Genomic DNA, 20,752 nt, shown 5'->3' on the forward strand with positions numbered 1-20,752 from the left:
TAGAGATAGACCGATAAGGTTTTTTTGGGCCCGATACCGATACCAATTATTAGTAGTGAAGGATGCCGATAACCGATATTTGGAGCCGATATTCATTTTCACTAAAAATTTCACCAAAATTTGGAAAAAATACAAACTCCAGCCTCTTATCTTTTTTTTTTTTTTTTTTTTTTTTTTTTTTTTTAGTTTTAAGCACATGTATATTGAGCAACTTTTAGGGTTAGTAATATATTTTTAAGCTTTTCTTTTTTTTTTCCCCCAAAATCTTAGTCAATAGACAAGTTCTGGGATCTCCCAGGCGCAGTAGCATGCTTTCAAAAGTTAAATAAAAACAAACAATTATTTTCTACAAAAAATAAGTCTTCCAAAATTTCCAAATATCCAAAGTATTACATTTTTACTTATCTTAGTTTTAATTTCAAATCAAAAACAGAAGGTGCAGAGAGTTTCCAGAGTCGACAAAAATGAAAATAAAAACTTTTTTTAAACATTTACATTTAAATTAGTTCCCTGAAGTTAACACTAAAAAAAAATAAAATAAAAAAGGATCTATTATCGGCCATATGATTCTTCAAAATGGCCGATGCCGATATTTCTCAAAATGCTGAATATCGGCGCCGATAATCGGCCCAGCTGATAATCGGTCTATCCCTAATCTCTATTTTCCCGGTTCCTCTTATTCAGATTTATCTCGCCGGTGTGCGAACTCCCGCATATGTTTCTAAGTGTGTTCGTGTTCTCTCTGCAGTCTTGAAGTTGCTTAAAATGGCAACCGGGATGAGAGCTTTGCTGGATACTGTCGTCCAAGCTCTGCCGCAGGTGAGCACGCACGCACACACATGCACGCATACGAGAACTCCCAGGAGTTGATTAACATTTGCGGAATGATCAATGGCCACAGTCCGAGGAGGTTCCCCCCAAGAATTGTGACCTTCACATCGACATTACTGGTGAAATTTTTCTTAGTTTCCCCAGTGACCTTTATTGTGGGAATGCTGAAGCATTCACACATATGTTATTAGAAATTTTATTCTCCACACTTTTTTTCTCCCACATAATGCTTCCAATTTACATTGTTCAAATTTCAACTAGCTTTAATAATTCACGCCTCCTGGGGTATATATCGTCTGATTCCACATTACTTACAGTATTTGCACAATTTAACTTGTGATATCAACTTTTACCCATTCATTTTCACTTTCCACGCCCACTTCCATACATATAACTTATCATCATTACCAGGTGTCTGATACTGCTCGGTGGCACAGTTGTTAAAGTGCGTTGTCCAGTAACCAGGAAGTCATAATTTGAAGTATATGAATATGAAGTCAATTGAGAGATAAATTGTGAAATTATACCCTCCTGGTTACTGGAGAATGCGCTTGACCAACTTTGCCACCGAGCAGTATTAGACACCTGGTAATGATAAGTTATACGTATGGAAGTGGGCGTGGAAAGTGATACTTAGAAAAAGTTCAATGACTGTCCCATTGAAAATGAATGGGGGAAAGATGATATTAAATGTTAAATTGCGCAAATACTGAAAGTAATGTGGAATCAGACTATATACAGTATACCCCGGGAGGCGTGAATTATTAAAGCTAGTTGAAATTTGAACAATGTAAATTGGAAGTATTATGTGAGAGTTGTTAGGCGGCAAAAAAAAGTGTGGAGAATAAAAATCACAATAACATATGTGGGAATGCTTCAGCATTCCCACAATAAGAATTGCACGGAAGAGGATTAAGGCCAGTGACGAGAGGGGGAAAAAAAGTTTGGCAGCATTCTCACTTTATTCACAGAATTCTCACTTTAAAGTCAGAATTCTGACTTAATGCTCAGAATTCTGAGCAAATATCAGGCGACTTAACATGATTGTGCATTTGTGTGTCAGGTGGGAAACCTCGGCCTGCTGTTCATGCTGCTCTTCTTCATCTACGCGGCTCTCGGTGTGGAGCTCTTTGGAGAGCTGGGTAAGGAGTTGCACGCCCCCTACTGGCGGTGTAATTTTTTTGTGATTGAGCCACTGTGTGAACTAAAGAAAGCGAACGCCATTTTTGTCATTCAGTAAGGAGAGTGAGTGAGAATTTTATGGCTGCAAAATATATAGGAAATATTTATTTTGGTGATTTATATGGCAATGATATTTTCAGATTTTGATTGATTTTTACGTCAAAAATTGGAACATGAACACGATAATTGCCGGTGTCAAAATTGGAACTACACCTTGATTTAGTAAGAAATGCATATTCTGTATTCACTTCCACACTTGAAAATGACAAAAATGGAGTTAGACCACTTGTTCTCAGGGCACAATGATAGCCATAGAATGACACTTTTTTTTTTTTTTTTTTTTTTTTTTTTGTCCAATATTCATCAGTGTGCAACTTTGACTATCCGTGCGAGGGCATGAGCCGTCACGCCACATTTGAGAACTTCGGAATGGCGTTCCTCACGCTCTTCCAGGTCTCCACGGGCGACAACTGGAACGGCATCATGAAGGTTTGACGTTTTGTTTTTTTTGTATTCACTGACGCACACTAAAGCTTCCATTGCAACAACTGGGGAGCTCAAAAAATGGTGCGATGAAGTCAATTTGGTTGCGGTTTCTTGAAAATGTCCCACAAGTGCACAAGCGCTAGCACTAGCTTAACTCATTTGCTCCCAATAACGTGTAAATACATCTTTTTTTTCATGTTCTAAGTGTCCCAAAGACGTATGTATACGTTTTTTTGTTTTTTGTTTTTTATGCTAGAGCATACAGAAGGCTTTGATGCAGCCTCTCAGCTGCAAAGAACGGTTGCAGAAATGGTAGTTATTACACAAACGGCCAGCAGGTGGCAGCAGAGCAAAGGAGATCAACCAGGGCCATCTAGAAAAAGAGCTCAATTACTTACAATTTTAAATAGATTTTTGAAAACTGATGAAACGTAGCTCTCTTCTAATGCTAATTGCTACAAAACGGAAACAGATAGAAACATACTTTTTTTTTCCTGATGAAAGAAGAGACTTTAATCTTTCTTTTGGTAGGTTCCATGCTTTTATAGCAATTGAACACAATATTCTGTGGGCCTTGCAAAATCAGTCCAAATCCAGTAAAACAGCTGGGAGCGAACTGAATTGCTTCTGTGAAAATGGCTGGGAGTGAATGAGTTAAGCGCTAAATAGCGGACCTGGGGAAAACACTGCAGACCAGGAGCCAAAATGGCGGACCGGGCGAAACCGTTGGGGAGTCGAAACGCCTTAGGACTCCCTGTATTATCATTATGTTAATGTTGACTTTTTCCACACTTATTTAATGTCGCAGTATTTTCTTGTTCCCGACGCGCCCCCACAGGACACCCTCCGCGAGTGCCCTCCGGGGCGTCCGTTCGGCGACTACGGCTGCCACGCGGGCCTCCAGTTCATCTCGCCGTTGTACTTCGTGTCCTTCGTGCTGACGGCTCAGTTTGTCCTCATCAACGTGGTGGTGGCCGTCCTCATGAAGCACCTGGACGACTCCAACAAGGAGGCGCAGGAGGACGCCGAGATGGACGCCGAGATCGAGCTGGAGCTGGCCCAGGGCGGCCTGTGCTGCATGATGGGCGGCATCGGGGCCATCGCGGGGGCAACCGGCGCGGGGGTGGGCGGAGGAGCGGCGGCCGCGGCGGGCGCCGGCGGGGGGCCCGGCGGGGCTTTGATGGCGGTGCCAAAGGACGGAGGAGGAGGAGGCGGCGGTGGTGGTTCGCAGGAGGGACACACCAACCACAGATGTCGACTTTATTCTCCTGCTCAGGTAAAAAAAATATTCTGTTTGATTATTTTTCATGTATTGTACGGAAGCGTAGAGCTGCCAATGTGGAGTAAACTTTTGGCTGGCGAGTATGTTCGAACTTACTCGCAAATACGTTTGAACATACTCGCAAATATGTTCTAACTTACTCGCAAATGTGTTCGAACATACTCGCAAATATGTTCGATCATATTCGCAAATATGGTCGAACATACTCACAAATATGGTTGAACATACTCGCAAATATGTTCGAACATACTCGCAAATATGTTCGAACATACTCGCAAATGTGTTCGAACATACTCGCAAATGTGTTCGATCATACTCGCAAATATGTTCGAACATACTCGCAAATATATTCAAACATACTCGCAAATATGTTCGAACATACTCGCAAATGTGTTCGATCATACTCGCAAATATGGTCGAACATACTCGCAAATATGTTCAGTTCAGAGGCTGCATCAAAGCCCTAGCAGTAAAAAAAACAAAAAACAAAAAAAAACGCATAAATACGTCTTTGGGAACAAATGAGTTAAAGGTACTAATTGTACGTGAAAAATAATGAGAGCATCAAATTAAGCTAAATAAGTAAAGTATCCCTTTAACAGAAACACACATTTTCTTTATGGTCGTACTTATCATTGTTTTTTTTTGTTGTTGTTTTTTAAAGTCACTTGTAACCCATAGCAACAGCCTTCTTTAATTTTGAATACCTTCTGAATACTGTGGCAAAGTTGGTTATTGTATAAATTCGACAAGGTCATAGAATTAGAATTTGGTTCTAAAAATGTGAGTGATTAATTATTCGTATGTCTCTTTTTTTTTTTTTTTTTTTTTTTTTTTTTTTTTTTGTAATTTAAAGACAAAATTCTGTGTTGGTTTTGTATATATTTCCCCCATATTTCGACACAATAAATGTCAAAAAATCATGTACAATGTGTTGAAGGAGAGCCAGTGGCTGGACAGCGTGTCTCTGCTGATCAAGGACTCAATGGAAGGCGACATGATCGACAACCTGTCCGGCTCCGTCTTCCATCATTACTCCCCCGTTTGCAAGGACTGTGATGGACACGCGCAGGAGGTACGGTACGCGCACACAAACACATATTTAGGGGGGTGTTTACTATGTCGTCTTTAGGTCCGTCTGGCGGAGGTGGAGCGGACCTCGCTGATGTCGGAGCAGCTGTCTGACAAATCGTCGTCTCCGGCACTGCCCGATGATCTCAGCTTGGATGAACACGCCAGCTACCAGACGCTGATAGGAGGAAGCCAGGTACGCGCGTGTACACGCACGCACGCACGCACGCAGTACTCCGTCCTCACGGTGTCGCCTCTCCTTCAGGACGGCAGCAGTTCGGATGAGTTGCCCACCGAGGGGCAATACGGGGGGCTCCCTCATCCGGATGCTTCCAGAGGAGAAGAAGACAAAGGGGAGGCGGTCCGCCAGCTTTACGAGGCCGGCGTCCATCCTCACCTGTGGCCGCCCTCGGTGGAACGACAAAGCACAGGTTATTTTACTTGACGGAAACTAACAAAATCACTCAAAGTGAAATTCAGAAAACGTTTTCATTAATGAAATAAAATAAAAACGAAATGTTTTAAAAAAAAAAAAAAAAAAAAAAACGTAAAGTAACTGAAACTACATTTTATCTTGACAAAACTAACTAAAACTAACTATAATTAGTAGGAATTCAGAAAATGTTTTTTTTTTTTCGTTTTACCATGATGTTTATTAAATAATGCACACAAGTGATACTTAAAAAAATGAATAAACTAATATTGAATCTAAAACTAAATCAAAACTAATAATTATTTTAAATAAATAAATAAATTAATTAATTAATTAATTAATTAAAACTAACAGAACCGCTGGTATAACTAATTAAAATGAACTAAATTAAACAAAAAATCAAAACAAAAGAAAAACCAACTCAAATGAGTAATTCCAAAACTATAATAACCTTGCGCACAGGTACCAGGACACATGCGACTCTTCTGTCGCTACATCATCAGACCCTTTATAAATAATCATCAAATAATGAGATTTTTCATAATGGCGATTTAAATTTGAAGCAACGGAACTGCAAAATCGCACAAGAATTTGCGATGTAAATTTGAATTTAATGCGATGTAAAGTGCCGAAAAGTGATTCGTGCAATGTGAAGCAGCAAAAAAAAAACAAAAAAAAAAATTGCGAAACGTGATACAGCAAAAGGTGAAAGAACAAAAATATAAAACGAGAAGGGAACTGAGACATGAATCAACAGCAAACTATAAAACATGATATAATACAAAACTTGGGAGTAAAAAAAATAAGAACCGAGACCTGTCAAAACCTGACGTGGCAAACAAAACGTGAACCGCCGACGCTCGATTGTGTTTGCAGATGAGCGCGTACGCCGCACGGATGGAGGCCCGAGGTCTCCGCCGCCCTTCCACCTCCCGGCTGACTTCTTTCACCCCGCCGCCAACCCCGGAGACGGGCCTCCGTCCCGGATGGCCTCCTGGGCGTCCCTCCGCTCACCCGGAGCCAACAAGGAGGCGACGCACTCGCGGGTATTTAAAGGCCGGACGGACGGGTTGACGTGTGCGTATGTGTGCACGGACGGATGACGTGACGGGCTGAATATCCGCATCAATTTTGTCAAACTAGTCGAGACATCGTGGATCCTTCACGAGGGCTTTTCCAGGGTCAAAAATTCACAAAATTGTGCAGGCGTGTTCATCCAGGTGAACGTTTACATTCGGAGTCTTTGATGTAACTTGCTCAGTTCCGCCCCCTTGGATTTTGCAAAAGTTCCGCCTCCTTTAAACCAGTTTTGCTTAGCAGCAGAAAATTTGGTAGTCATATATCATTATGTAGCCCACAAAAAAAGTCTCACAAAGCCATGAATGTTTGAAGTGACCATTTTAGGTTAATTTTGTCCCACGTGATATATATATATATATATATATATATATATATATATATATATATATATATATATATTCAGCTCGTAGGCCAATTCCCCTCAGCAACATGAAATTAGGTGGTCATGTCGATCATTGGGAGACCCACAAAAATGTCTCATGAAGCCGTGCATTAAATGAAGTCTATTTGGTTTGAATTTTACAGTAATTTTGACATTTTTTTTTCTTATTCTGTTAAAAGACACATCAACTCTGTTTGTCATTAGGAGACCCACAAAAAAGTCTCAAGAAGCCATGAATGATTGAAATTGTCATTTTTAGGTTAATTTGTCCTCTAGTGTTTAAAAAAATAAAATAAAAAGCTCGTAGGCCAATTCTCCTCAGCAACATGAAATTAGGTGGTCATGTCAATCATTGGGAGACCCACAAAAATGTATCATGAAGCCATGCATTAAATGAAATCTATTTGGTTTGGATTTTAGGGTAATTTTGATATTGTTTTCTCATTCTGTAAAAGACACATCAAGTTTGTTTATCATTAGGAGACCCGCAAAATAAAAAAAGGCTCAAGAGGCCATGAATGTTTGAAATTGCCATTTTAGGTTAATTTTGTCCAGTAGTGTGAAAAAAAAAAAATGGTAGGCCAATTCTCCTCAGCAACATGAAATTTGGTGGTCACGTCAATCATTGGAAAACCCACCAAAAAAAAGTCTCACAAAGTCATGCATTGAATGAAGTCTATTTGTTTTGAATTTTAGGGTAATTTTGACGTTTTTTTTCAGGGGCAATTCAAAAACCAACTCCTCTTAGATATTTTGTGTGAGTGCTACCAAATTTAAACCATGCATAATTGACATCCGTGTGACTCTAACTTGTAAACCATTTGTGTTTTGCTTATTGTGTGTGGTTGAAATTTTTGTAGCAAAATTTGAACCGCCGCGTTCACCATTAACACTTAATTGTGTTTTGCTTTCTGCGAAAATTCTGCCCCCAGAGCCAGTTTCCCTTAGCAACAAAATTTGGTCAAGATCTCTATCATCAGTAGACCCACAAAAAAAGTCTCAAGAGGCCATGAATGTTTGAAATTGCCATTTTTGGTTAATTTTGTCCCCTAGTGTGAAAAAAAAAAACTGGTAGGCCAATTCTCCTCAGCAACATGAAATTTGGTGGTCATGTCGATCATTGGAAGACCTACCAAAAATGTCTCACAAAGTGATGCATTGAATGAAGTCTATTTGTTTTGAATTTTAGGGTAATTTTGACTTTTTTTTTCAGGGGCAATTCAAAAACCAACTCCTCTTAGATATTTTGTGTGAGTGCTACCAAATTTAAACCATGCATAATTGACATCCGTGTGACTCTAACTTGTAAACCATTTGTGTTTTGGTTATTGTGTGTGGTTGAAATTTTTGTAGCAAAATTTGAACCGCCGCGTTCACCATTAACACTTAATTGTGTTTTGCTTTCTGCGAAAATTCAGCCAGTTTCCCTTAGCAACAAAATTTGGTCGAGATCTCTATCATCAGTAGACCCACAAAAAAAAAAAAAGTCTCAAGAAGTCATGACTGAAAAGAAACAGGAAGTCTGCCATAATGGCTTGAAGCAGTCATTTCCAATTTGGCCCCAGAGATTTTCCGATTACCGTTTGCGTTGTCAGTTGCACTCACATCGAGTTCTTGGCGCCTCCCAACTTAGCTTTAATTATTATTAACATTGCCTCACCTAATAATCCAAGTTGTATCCACGTTGACTCGCTTCCCTCCGTTGGCGTGTGTGCGAATCAAGAACAAAGAGCTCCTGGTCTTTTTTAGTTCTTGTGTATCCATGGCGACCCATCCCTCACTCTCTCTCTCTCTACCTGGTGGCTTTGTGAAGCTCAGTGCCTCTGTGATCCGGTAGCGCTCAGCGGCGCCGAGCTAATTAGCATGGCTGCCGCTCAGCTTTGTTGGCTGCCGTCGTTTTTTGGCTCGCGCTTGCGTTTGCATTCTTCCTCTCCGGTTATCATGTTTTTCCTTAATCTCGTTACATCTCTCGCGGGGGTTTATTCTTTGGTTTCTGAAGCCCTTTTCTTCCCACCCCTGCTTGTCCGCTTTGAATTGTTTTTGCACCAATAACCCCACCCCCCCCCCGCCTTCCTGATATCACCTCTCTTTAGACCCCACTGACCTTCATGCTACAAGTCAACAAGAGCACTTTGACAATATCGTCGATAGAAATTATTTGTGACTGAGGAGACCCCCCTTACACCCCTCTAATTCATGACGCTAAAACCAAGTAGCCTATGCTACCAAACAAATTAAGGTCATATTTTAAAAAATGTAATGGAAATATGTATGTATTGCAACCATGTTGTCGTTATTCCGTTCATTCAGTGGATGTGATTATTTAAAAGCTGTTTTGTTCGTACTTTTCGTTGTTTGATACGCTTTAGTTAGTTAGCTAGCTAGCTAGCTAGCTTGGGCGTTTGCTCGTTTACGCCTTAAATCTTGTTTTGGTCAGTTGGTCATTCATTTGACATAGTGAATTCAGTGATTTTGCCTGTTTGTCCGCTGGGTAATTTGTACGTTTGTTTGCTAGTTTTGGTGTTGTTTTGTTGATTTATTGTTTGGTTGGCAAGTGGTTATATGTTTGCTTGTCAGTTAGTTAGCTTCTTGTTAGTTTCCTTGTTTGTTCATTAGCTCATTCATCTTTTTTTTTTTTTTGCCTGTTTGTACACTGGCTAATTTGTGCGTTTGTTTGCTAGTTTCGGTTTTGTTTTGTTGATTTATTGTTTGGTTGGGTAGTGGTTATATGTTTGCTTGTCAGTTAGTTAGCTTGTTGTTAGTTTCTATGTTTGTTCATTAGCTCATTCATCATTATTATTATTTTTTTGGATGTTTGTTTTCATTTTTGCCTGTTTGTACACTGGCTAATTTGTGCGTTTGTTTGCTAGTTTCGGTTTTGTTTTGTTGATTTATAGTTTGGTTGGCTAGTGGTTATATGTTTGCTTGTCAGTTAGTTAGCTTGTTAGTTTCTATGTTTGTTCATTAGCTCATTCGTCATTATTTTTTTTTTTTGTCTGTTTGTTCGTTCTCATTTATTTGCTCTTTTGGTAGTTCTCTTTATGTGCTTTATTTTGTACATTGGCTATTTAGATTGTTTATTTATTTGTTTGCTCACTGACAAGTTCCTTCACTTATACTTTAGCTTCCCTGCTCATTAGCTCCTTAATTTGTTAATTGGTCAGTCTGTTTGTTTACTTGTTAATTTGTAAGTCTATTCACTTGCTTGTCCGTCCTTTGTCCAATCAGCTTAATCAATGTTTTCATTCATTGCATTTCTTCATTGCTTGCTTTGTTTACCTGCTTATTACTTCGTTGGCAAGATTACATCAGATTACATCATTCACAAAAACACGGGCCAAGGAAGAAGCTAATCATTGTTGGCCTAGATCCAGAAGGGAACGGAACGGTATCACCCATCGGTCTTGTTTGGCCTTGGCAGAGGTCCGAACTTGGAAGTAAACTCGCTTCTCTGTATGCAGCACCTGCCCCAGAGCGACTCGTCATCTTCGGCCGCTGGAAGTCCTGAGGGCAGCCTGCAGGTGGCGCTAGAGGAAGGCATCGTGTTCAGCGTCTCACCAACTCGGCATCTGGATCCTCAGTGCCTCCCATCAAACCTGAAGCTAGACCATACTACGCCAAAGAACCGTGGCTCCGCTTCCAACTTCCAGGCCATCAAAGGACTCCAGAGGAGCCCCGGCCGCCAACAACAAGACTCTGCGGAGCACCCCGACCAAAACTCGGGGGAGAATCGTTCCGACGCCCTCAGCAGCCTCTCGCTGACCTGTCAGCAAACAAACGCACAAAGCAGTCGGGAAAGGGACGCAAACTGCCGGAAGAACAGATGAAACTTTTTTTTGCCATCCCACCATGCTCGGAACTCTTCCAACTCGTTCTGTGATGAACCAAATCTCTCGTCTATGGACCGTCTGTTCTCTGTCGCTCGGCCGCTCGGGATCGGTCGTCTTAAGAGCTACCGGTTTTTTCCCGAATCTGGGATGACGGGCAAAGAGTTTAGGACAACGGGTTTGGGCTCTGGTAGATAGCAGGAAAATGTTCCTGAAGCTTCGAAAATCTGCCGGTGGAATCTAATCAGTGATTCGGGACTGTGGTTGTTTGAACCGAAACCGCCTTGGATTGCGGCCGGTGTCTACATTTTTAGAGCATCGTCGCTAACAACAGGATTGACCGACAGGTGGATTCTGTCAGGTATGGGACATTGCCAGGTGATTCTCTGTGATCTTGTGCGTGAATGCCCACGTGTCTGTCCTCCAAAGACATATTTCCACCAAGTAGCCTGGTCCAGTTGGTGGAATGGCCGGTAAATCAACACCCTCACCATACACTTCAGGCAAGTACTGGCAATGGACGGTATGTTCCACTTTATTCATGGTTCGGTAAAAACTTTGGCGAAATGAAAACCAAACCGTACTGCTGCTTGGTGCAAACAGGTCTTCAGATTTCGGCGGGTCTGAAAGTGGTTCAGATCAGTAATTTGCCGGATTTTTTGACTAGCGGTGAGCTAGAATCTCTGGTAGAGTCTCCGGTAGTCTCATAGAGACTTTGCGTAACACAAACCCAAATGAACGTATACGGTACCAGACTGAATCGCTGCTTTGTGGAATCAGGAATTTGGAGTCCGTCTGGTCTAAAAATGAACCACTTAAAGCGTCTCAATTATTTTGGTACCTTTTGGTTTCCATCAGAGTTAAAGACTTTTTAAAAAACGGATGTTCAAATGAACTTGTATTTAACTGAACCAAAACCTGATTGCTGCTTTGTGGAAACCGATTTTCAGTGTCTTTGTCAGGTGAAACCATACACACGGTTCAGATCAGTTATATGCATCAGTAACTTTTACATCACTCATGGTTAGGTTCAAACTCTGACAAATGGAAACCAAAATGAACACGAACCAAAATGTACTGCTTGCATGGTAGAAACAGGTCTTCGGTGTCTTCTAAAAGTACTTTGGATCAGTAATATATATCAGGACCTTCCGCTTCCTTCACAGTTAGTAGCAGTTTTGGACAACGGGATCCCAAAATTAAATTTCGGTATGTTTGACTTCCTTCATAGCTAAGTTGAGACTTTGGACAAGGAAAATCCAAATTGATGCGTTTGTAGAATCATACCAGACTGCTTCTTGGTGGAAAAGGAGTTCGGAGCTTGTAGAGTCTGAACGTGGACTACTAAAAAAAACAAGTTGGGCTCCCCGGCCGTGCCCGCATACCCGCAAAAAGGGCTAAAAATGTGCGATTAAAAAGAGCGCAGGCATGGGCCAAATACTGTTTGCATCAGTCTTTGATGCCCGAACGTGGCGTTTTTAACTGCAGGTAGGGCGTCAAGGGGCTGCGTGGAATTTGATCTCCATCCCACCTGAGGTCCAAAAAAGTTTTATACACGTTTCCTGGCGAGTTTTACGTCTTTGCTCGTTTTAGTTGTCCTGTGTTGCGCCCCCTGTTGGCTGTCTTCAGACTTGCTCCATGCACCAATGGTGGACTTTCTGCTATGTTTTTTTTTTTTTTTGCATTTTAAAGGAGACATATTATGGAAAAGGGATTTTTTAATACATTCAGAAAAATGTACTTTAAAAAATTGTCAGTACTCAGGCAAAAGCATTCTGGACCAAATATAGACTCTTTCAGAGACTTGGGCTTATATAGACAGCGAATCGATCGGATTGGCTGTTGACCAGATAAAGAGATGAAACATTCTTGACATCACATGGCGTCTTACCAGTTGAAACTAGATGCTGGTTACATCAGTTCAAAACAGACACTTGACCTCACGGTCATGACCCATACATAACCCTTGCATGACCCTAGTCATGACAGTAAACATAACCCTTACATGACACTAGTCACGACAATAAGCATAACCCTTTCATGACTCTAGTCATGACAGTAAACATAACCCTTACATGACCCTAGTCATGACAGTAAACATAACCCTTACATGACCCTAGTCATGACAGTAAACATAACCCTTACATGACCCAAGTCACGACAGTAAGCATAACCCTTTCATGATCCTATTCATGACAGTAAACATAACCCTTACATGATCCTAGTCATGACAGTAAACATAACCCTTTCATGACTCTAGTCATGACAGTAAACATAATCCTTACATGACCCAAGTCACGACAGTAAGCATAACCCTTTCATGACCCTAGTCATGACAGTAAACATAACCCTTTCATGACCCTAGTCATGACAGTCGTAGTTATAGTCATCATTTGAATAGCAGCAGCAGCAGCAGCATTCAAAAGACTTACAGAGGCATTATACTGTCCCAACACAATATATTTCTTATTTTAAAACTCGCACTAGTTCTAGTCACCACTTGAGTAGCAGCATCCTGGCGCAGATTTAAGTGACTTGCTGGTTACTGCCACTTAATAAATGTCAAACTAAATAAGATTATTTGCGACAGAAAAAAAAAAATGTCCAGAGTTGTCCTAGTTTTAGTCGGCACTTGAGTAACGGAATTCTGGAGCAGATGGAGACTTTTCAGAGACGTAGCCGTGATCCTAGTTTTATAGTTCAACTAAGTAAATATATTAATAAAAAAAAAAAAAAAAAAAAAAGTCTTCTTAATTTGAGTCATCACTCGAGCAGCAGCCGAATGGAGCTTTAAAGACTTCCTAGTGCCACCACTTTTATAGTTCAACGAAACAAATGTATCCATTGAAATTGTAGTTCTAGTCAACACTCGAGCAGAGTAGAATTATTATTATTTTTTTTTTTACATAATATGTCTTCTTTAAGGCTATCAAGTTCAACCCAACGGTCTATTTTGCTTTTCTAAACTCTTATTTGACTCAGGTCGGCCGACGTGTAGCAAGAGAACGAACGGACGACGGCAAGCGGCGCCGAACAAATGATTCTCATTTGTCTCGTCGATCTGTTTTCGCTGCCTGGCGGCTTGTCGGTTCTGGTCCGATCCTCCTGGCCGAATTTGTTTTGGGTTTTTTTGTTGTTGTTTTTTGCCAGGTGCCATTGTATAGACATCAGGTGGACACGCGTGTAAGTTTGGTGTAGAGATGTCAACACTGTTTTGTAGCGGAGACGTCATCATCGGCCCCGAGTATTAAATAAGTATTGAGTCCCCCCAAAAAAGACCCCCCCCACCCCCCGACACACACACTTTGGAGATATGCAATATGTTATCGTAGCTGTACAGTTAGACGTCTGAGAATAGAGAAGATTATATTTATGTAATAGAATTTAAAAAAAAAAAATGCCAGTGGGATTGAAAGGTCACAGAAAGGATGCTGTTGTGTTACATGTGATGTGTATCCATTCACCCCCACCACCCCCCTCAAATCCCCCCACATCCAGCAGACACCCCCCCCCACTTCCATCCCCCCAAATTGCATGTGCGGTTCCGTTTCCGTTTTTTTTCTGAATGTCACTCTGGTGTCAGATAAAACGAACTTTTCAGTAGCCGACCGCCTCCGGCCCATTTTTTTTCCGACATTCCGACGCATTGCGTCTCATAGTTCCGGTCAGCGCTCGAGCGGCAGCCGAGACAACACATAGTCCTGCTAGTTCTATTCGACACTTGGGCAGCAGTAGTATTCAGGACTGTCAGAGAGTTGCTTGTTCAAATTACAGTAAGCACATTTGTTTGTTTAAAAAAAAAAAAAAAAAAGTAGTGATGGTAGTTCTATTCAGCACTCGAGCAGCAGCATTTTGGAGGCCTTCCTTAATTGTGAAAACAAAGTAAATTCATCTATCAAAAAAAAAGATATAGTTCGCCTAGTTCTAGTCAGCACTTGAACGGGAGTAGCGGCATTCGGGAGAGTTTCAGATACTTTTTACAATTTGTTTGTAACAAAAAAAAAAGTAATCTTAGTTCTAGTAAGCACTCGAGCAGCAGCACTATGGAACATTTCACGGATTTGCTGGTGCTGCATTTAAAATGTAAATTATGTAGGTACACAATTTAAAGCCAGTAAGCCATTCTTTGTTTAAAAAAAATATATATACTGCTAGTTCTAGTCAGTACTTGAGCCGCAGCATTTTGGAAATTTGCAGAGCCTTGATGGTGCAAACTGCGTGAGTGACTTTGCCAAAAACATTCCTCATATTTCTAGTCAGCACTCGAGCAGCAACATAGATTTAAAAAAAAAAAAATGTATACACATTTCACCTACTTCTGTTCAGCACTCGAGCAGCAGTGTTATAGAGACTGTCAGAAACTTATATATAGTTAGTTGATAGTGCAAACTAAGTACATTTATTTAATTAAAAAAAAAAAAAAAAAAAAAAAAAAAAAAGGTCACCCTGCTGATTCTAATCAGCACTCGAGCAGCAGCAACTTTTGCCTGAACTGAATTATGTTGCATCAAATACCTAGAACATTTGCAGGAAAAGGACGTTACACTTTATTTCTATTTTTTTGATGATGATGATTTCGTCCAATCACAACTTTTAACAAACTTGCAAGTGCTATCATTCTTCATCGGCGCAAGAAACCAAATAATTTTGAACGGTTACCAAAGACGGTTGCATTTTTATTTTTTTTGTCCATTGTGTATTGTTTTTAAATTTAATAAGTGTGTATTTACAAGCTTGCCGCAGAGTTAGCAGCTTAATATGCGCGGCGCAATCTCAAGAGGCGGGGCCGTGTAATTACCGTCCCAGCCTCCCCCGTCGAGTGTGCCGCAACGCTCGAGCGCTGATGTGAAACGAGGCACGACAATGAAAGAAGGAAAGGAAGTTGCTCGAAGGCTAAAATAAATGCCCACATTTTCTCACGGTCATAAAGTCCCAAAGCTGCTTTTATCGAAGCCCAACTAGGCTAATTTATTGGTCAAAACAGCCCTTCTACTTCTAGGCAGCGCTTGAGCAGTACTCAAGCAGGAGCAGGACTCTGTTCTGCAGCCTTTCAAAGACCGACTAGTGCAACTCGGCAGACATTTCTTAAAAAAAAAACAAAACAAAAAAACACATAAACCTATCTTTGTACTTCTAGCCAGTACTCGAGTCGCAGCATTTTAGAAACTTGCTGGAGCAAATGAAGAAAATTTATTTATCCGAAAAAGTCCATCTAATTCCATTCAGCACTTGAGCAGCAACAGTAACAGCAAAAGAGAATGTTAACAATCCAAAAAGCATCAAGTCACCACTTTGCTCAATATGAAAGGCATAAATCCGGCATTCTAGTCAGCACTCGGGCAGCAGCATTCTGGAGATCCTCAGAATTGTGCTGGTGCTACTCGTGAAAAAAAAAATGATCCTAAAATGCCAAGTCACCAGTTTTTTAGAAATGAAAAAGATAAATCCGGCATTCTAGTCAGCACTCGGGCAGCAGCATTCTGGAAATCCTCTGAAATTTGCTGTTATTGCTTGTTAAAAAAAAGAAATTTAGCGATCCTAAAACACGACAGCCCTCATTTCTATGGAAGACATAAAAAAAAATAATAATAAAAAAAAAAAGCATTCTAGTTAGCACTCGGGCAGCAGCATTCTGGAGATCCTCACAGTTCTGTTGGTGCTACTTGGGGGAAAAAAAATAATCGTAAAAAGTCCTCAGTTTATTGGAAATGGAAAAAGATAAAAAAAAAAAAGATAAATCCGGCATTCTAGTCAACACTCGAGCAGCAGCATTCTGGAAATCCTCTGAAATTTGTTGTTACTGCTTGTTAAAAAAAAGAAATTTAGCGATCCTAAAACACGACAGCCCTCATTTCTTTGGAAGACATAAAAAAAATAATAATAAAAAAAAAACAACATTCTATTTAGCACTCGGGCAGCAGCATTCTGGAGATCCTCAGAGTTCTGTTGGTGCTACTTGGGGGGGAAAAAATAATCGTAAAACGTCAAGTCCTCAGTTTATTGGAAATGGAAAAAGATAAATCCGGCATTCTAGTCAACGCTCGAGCAGCAGCATTCTGGAAATCCTCTGAAATTTTCTGTTACTTCTTGTTTAAAAAAAAAAAAAGAAAAAGAAAAAGAAAAAGAAATTCATCAGTGATCCTAAAACATGACAGCCATCATTTCTTTGGAAGATATGACAAAAAAAAGAAAAAAAGAAGAAGCCAGCCTTCTAGTTAGCACTCGGGCAGCAACATTCTAGAAAAAATGATCCTAAAATAATCCTAAAATAATCCTAAAACGCCAAGTGACTAGTTTATTGGAAATGGAAAAAGATAAATCCGGCATTCTAGTCAACGCTCGAGCAGCAGCATTCTGGAAATCCTCTGAAATTTGTTGTTACTGCTTGTTAAAAAAAAAAAAAAAAAAAAAGAAATTCAGTGATCCTAAAACACGACAGCTTCTTTGGAAGATGTGAAAAAAAAAACAAGCCAGCATTCTAGTTAGCACTTGAGCAGCAGCATTTAGCACTCTGAAGATTGTGAGCGAGCGTTTGAAACAGCCAATTCATCCCCCATAAATGATTAAAAAGCCTCAAAGTGGACAAAATGAGCACTTCAATAAACAGTCTAACGCCAAAACAAAACGTTGGCACCCTGCGATCGCTTTCATGAATAAAACAACAGGAGACATTTGCGGCCCCACTCGGTGGGCGAGAACGCTCGCGTTTTTTTACGTCAACATTAATGGCGCCGCCATCGAGGGATGGAGGAATTCCGGGGAAATTGGCCAGCGGCGCTCTCGAGTCGCCGACCGACTTTCTGCCCAGCCGCAGGCGGCAGATGGCGGCCGGTAACGAAGCAGATGCTCCAGAGGTGGAGACGGAAGGCGACGGACGGGAGAGACCTCGGCGACCAATTAGCGTTTGTCCGCGTGAGACGAGGCCGTGACGTGACATCATCATCGCCTTTGATGTCCGAGAAGGTTGGCGAGTTTACTCGAATGTAAGTTTGACACTTTTCATGATAGTTAGATTTTATTTTGTTTTCAATTTTGTTTGTTTTTTTATATATATTCAGTTCATTTTAATTAAATGAAGTTGTTAGGTTTTTTTTCTGAGTTTAGTTTATTAGTTTTAGTGTTAGATTTATATATGGAATATTTGGCAAGTTCAAGATTTTAAAAATGTTTTTAAAAAGATTTTTAAAAGTCTTGTTTTTCCATATTCAGTTTATTTTAATGAGAGCGGGTTGTTTTCATTTCATATTATTTTTTGGTTTAGTTTAGTTGTTTATTAGTTTTAGTATTAGTTTTATATATGAATATTTGGAAAGTTCAAGGTTTAAAAAAAAAGTATTGTGCAACAAATGAAACTGTACATTCCCAAATGACTCTTAAAGAGTGCTGGTTTTATTTTAATATTTAACAATATTAAAATGAAAAATAATCAATTTATTTATTTATTTTTTTAATCTCCAGATTTTCAATTTAATTTTTTTCTGTTTTATGAATTTTTTTTTCTGTTTTTGATCTTTTTTTTCTGTTTTTGAAATTTTGTCCCCCTGCTTTATGTATTTTTTCCTGTCATTTAAAAATACATATTTCATAAAACAGACAAAAATATTAAAAAAAAAAAAAAAAAAAAGGAAAAAAATTCCCAAACAGAAAAACTTAAATAAACTCAGACAGAAAAAAAAAGACAGAAAAAATATCCCAATACAAACAGAAAAAAAAAAATATTCCATAAAACAACACAAAAAAACAACTTTGAAAAACACGAATTAAAATTGTCAAAAAAAAAAATCAAAGCCCAAAAAACTATTATTTTGAAAAAAAAGGTCCTTTTTTTTTTTTTTAAATTGTAATTGATTTTAACAAAAAGTTTCAGGAATTTTTGTTGTACATTTAGCAACAGAAGCCCTTTTTTTTTTTTTTTTTTTGTCTATCAGAGATCAGACTGGATGTTTAATCCCTGATCTTCTTCTCTGTCAGAGCAAAAAAAAAAAAAAACTTTTGATTGATTTTGAACGCTATCCTACCCCATTTAATTGGCGATGTTGGCTCGAGAGCAGGAAGGAACGACAAACTCCGTCTCCGACACGCCTGCGCCCCCGTAAGCCCGTTTAATGATGCCCGTGCACGCCTGTCCAGATGTGAGCTGCTTGCAGGTCCTTCATTTCAACTCAATGAGGGAAACGACATATATATATATATATATATATATATATATATATATATATATATATGCTTTAAACCAATTATTTCATTATTCACATTTTCAGCCTAGTATGACGTATCCTGTTCAAAGGTCTGTTCTCGTTGTTCTAGTCGGCGCTCTAGCAGCAGCAGACTGATGTCGCTATCCCATAATCGTGTTGACGATCAAGTCACGTGTTCCTGCATTTCCTGGATGAGCGAGTAGAGTATCATCCGCCGCCTTCACCCCGCAAACGATGATTGCTTTGACAAACCGAGCGCGCTCTTCACGTCGTGTTTCGGTTGTCACGGTGACGGAGGCCCGGCGCTCGCCGGCAAACTGCCAGTCAAAGTCAATCGCTCTTTGCTCGTTATTTCCGTTTCCCTCGACGCTTTTGATCAAGTCATTACTGTCATCACTCGTCGACAAGGCTTCTCCAAAAAAAAAAAAAAAAACATCAAGTGCGGATCCATCCACGTTTTACGATGCGTCAACATCGACAAGCGCTCGTTGAATAAAAAAAAAAAAAAAGTATGTTTGCCATACATGCAATGTACTGTATATATTTATTAATATAAATGTATGACATAAGCTTGAAGGCTCAGTCCACTCATCACCTCCAAGATGACGACCAAAATAAATACATAAATAAATAAATAAATAATAATAATAATAATAATAATAATAATAATTAATAATATTAAAAAATAAATAAACGTTCCTCCTCTCAGGGTGAAGGTGGATAATCCGGAGGGAAAGATACCTCGGCAGCTTGCAATTTATTCATATTTTTCATTTAACAATGGCTGACATCCGAACTTTCTAACCGGCGTGAGCTGACACTCACGCAGATGATAACGAACGAGAAAGGGAACGTAATCTTGTCGTTTCCTGGCTGTGACATCTCATTAAAAACATGTTGGGGGGTTTTTCTTATTTGAATGAATAATTAAAAATCAGACATGGAAAATGAAAGACAGGTTTGATAGATTTTAGTCTTTCATCTGATTATGTGATGCTTAAAGCTAATAATGATTAGACTCAATTATTTCATTTTATGTTTTGTTGATGGAAAATATATTAGAAAAATTATATATATATATATATATATATATATATATATATATATATATATATATATATATGTCATTCTAGGGTCATCTAACAAATAATCTAAAAAAATTAAATTAATATTTTAAAACATATTTTTCAATTTAAAAACACAAATATTATTGTATGAAATTTTAGAAATATTTAAATGAACATTTCAAAACAAAAATACAGCACATAGTATTTATTTTTAAATGTTTTTTATTGAATAATTTTAGCACATTCCTTTTGGGGGGGTGGGACACATTTCAAAATAGTACAATAAAATGAACATTTTCAATGTTGAATGGATATAAAAAATATTGCAAATATTTTTTTTCAATAATGTGAAAATGTATTTATTGATTTTTTTTTACATTTTACATGATCAATGTTTTATGGATATAAATATATTAAAATATTTCCAAATAATATAAATAATAATAATAATTGTAAATGAATAGTGTAAAACACCTTCTCATATTGGGAATTTTCAAAACGTGGAAAATAGAACATTTTCATTCAACAATTTGATCCAATATCAATGACTTGCTCAGATCCAGATTAGATCCAGAATCGGCAGCAATGTAAACGCAACCTGGTAAAACTGCATTCAGCATTTTTACACACTTTTTTCCTTAAAATGTCACCAGATCAGCTTGTTTGCTTTGTTTGTGTTTTTCTTGGATTTCAGGACCTCTAAAGTGAAATTCTGCATGTGGATGAAATTTGACCTAGCGTGAGCGCTCGCTCTTTGAATCTGTCTGCTTGTCCCCGCCCGACTCATCCCAAGTCGGGCCCAAATGAGATTTTGGGGAGAAAGCGTCCAACTTTCTATTCCCACTCGCATGGGAAGTCTGCGCTCAGGCTGGACCTCGTTAAACCCGACCTCCACCTTTGCCCTCCGCGCTCG

General features: G+C 39.2%; 1 protein-coding gene across 6 annotated transcripts in view; it reads left to right on the forward strand.

Annotated features, from left to right (window-relative positions):
• cacna1ib (calcium voltage-gated channel subunit alpha1 Ib) overlaps positions 1-14,054 on the forward strand; it is a 121,318-nt gene extending 107,264 nt beyond the window's left edge. For 5 of the 6 annotated variants that reach the window (XM_077524688.1, XM_077524689.1, XM_077524692.1 and 2 more), the window contains 9 exons: positions 749-819; positions 1,895-1,973; positions 2,381-2,502; positions 3,338-3,775; positions 4,722-4,856; positions 4,914-5,048; positions 5,118-5,283; positions 6,162-6,331; positions 10,209-14,054. In XM_077524688.1, coding sequence (XP_077380814.1) covers positions 749-819; positions 1,895-1,973; positions 2,381-2,502; positions 3,338-3,775; positions 4,722-4,856; positions 4,914-5,048; positions 5,118-5,283; positions 6,162-6,331; positions 10,209-10,574 — 1,682 coding nt within the window. In that variant the 3' untranslated portion in view covers positions 10,575-14,054. The remainder of the gene's footprint in view (positions 1-748; positions 820-1,894; positions 1,974-2,380; positions 2,503-3,337; positions 3,776-4,721; positions 4,857-4,913; positions 5,049-5,117; positions 5,284-6,161; positions 6,332-10,208) is intronic. The other variant, XM_077524694.1, reaches the window with a different exon arrangement.
• The last annotated feature ends 6,698 nt before the right edge of the window (positions 14,055-20,752 follow it).

Source organism: Festucalex cinctus, chromosome 6, assembly GCF_051991245.1.
Source record: "Festucalex cinctus isolate MCC-2025b chromosome 6, RoL_Fcin_1.0, whole genome shotgun sequence".
Taxonomy (NCBI): Eukaryota; Metazoa; Chordata; class Actinopteri; order Syngnathiformes; family Syngnathidae; genus Festucalex; species Festucalex cinctus.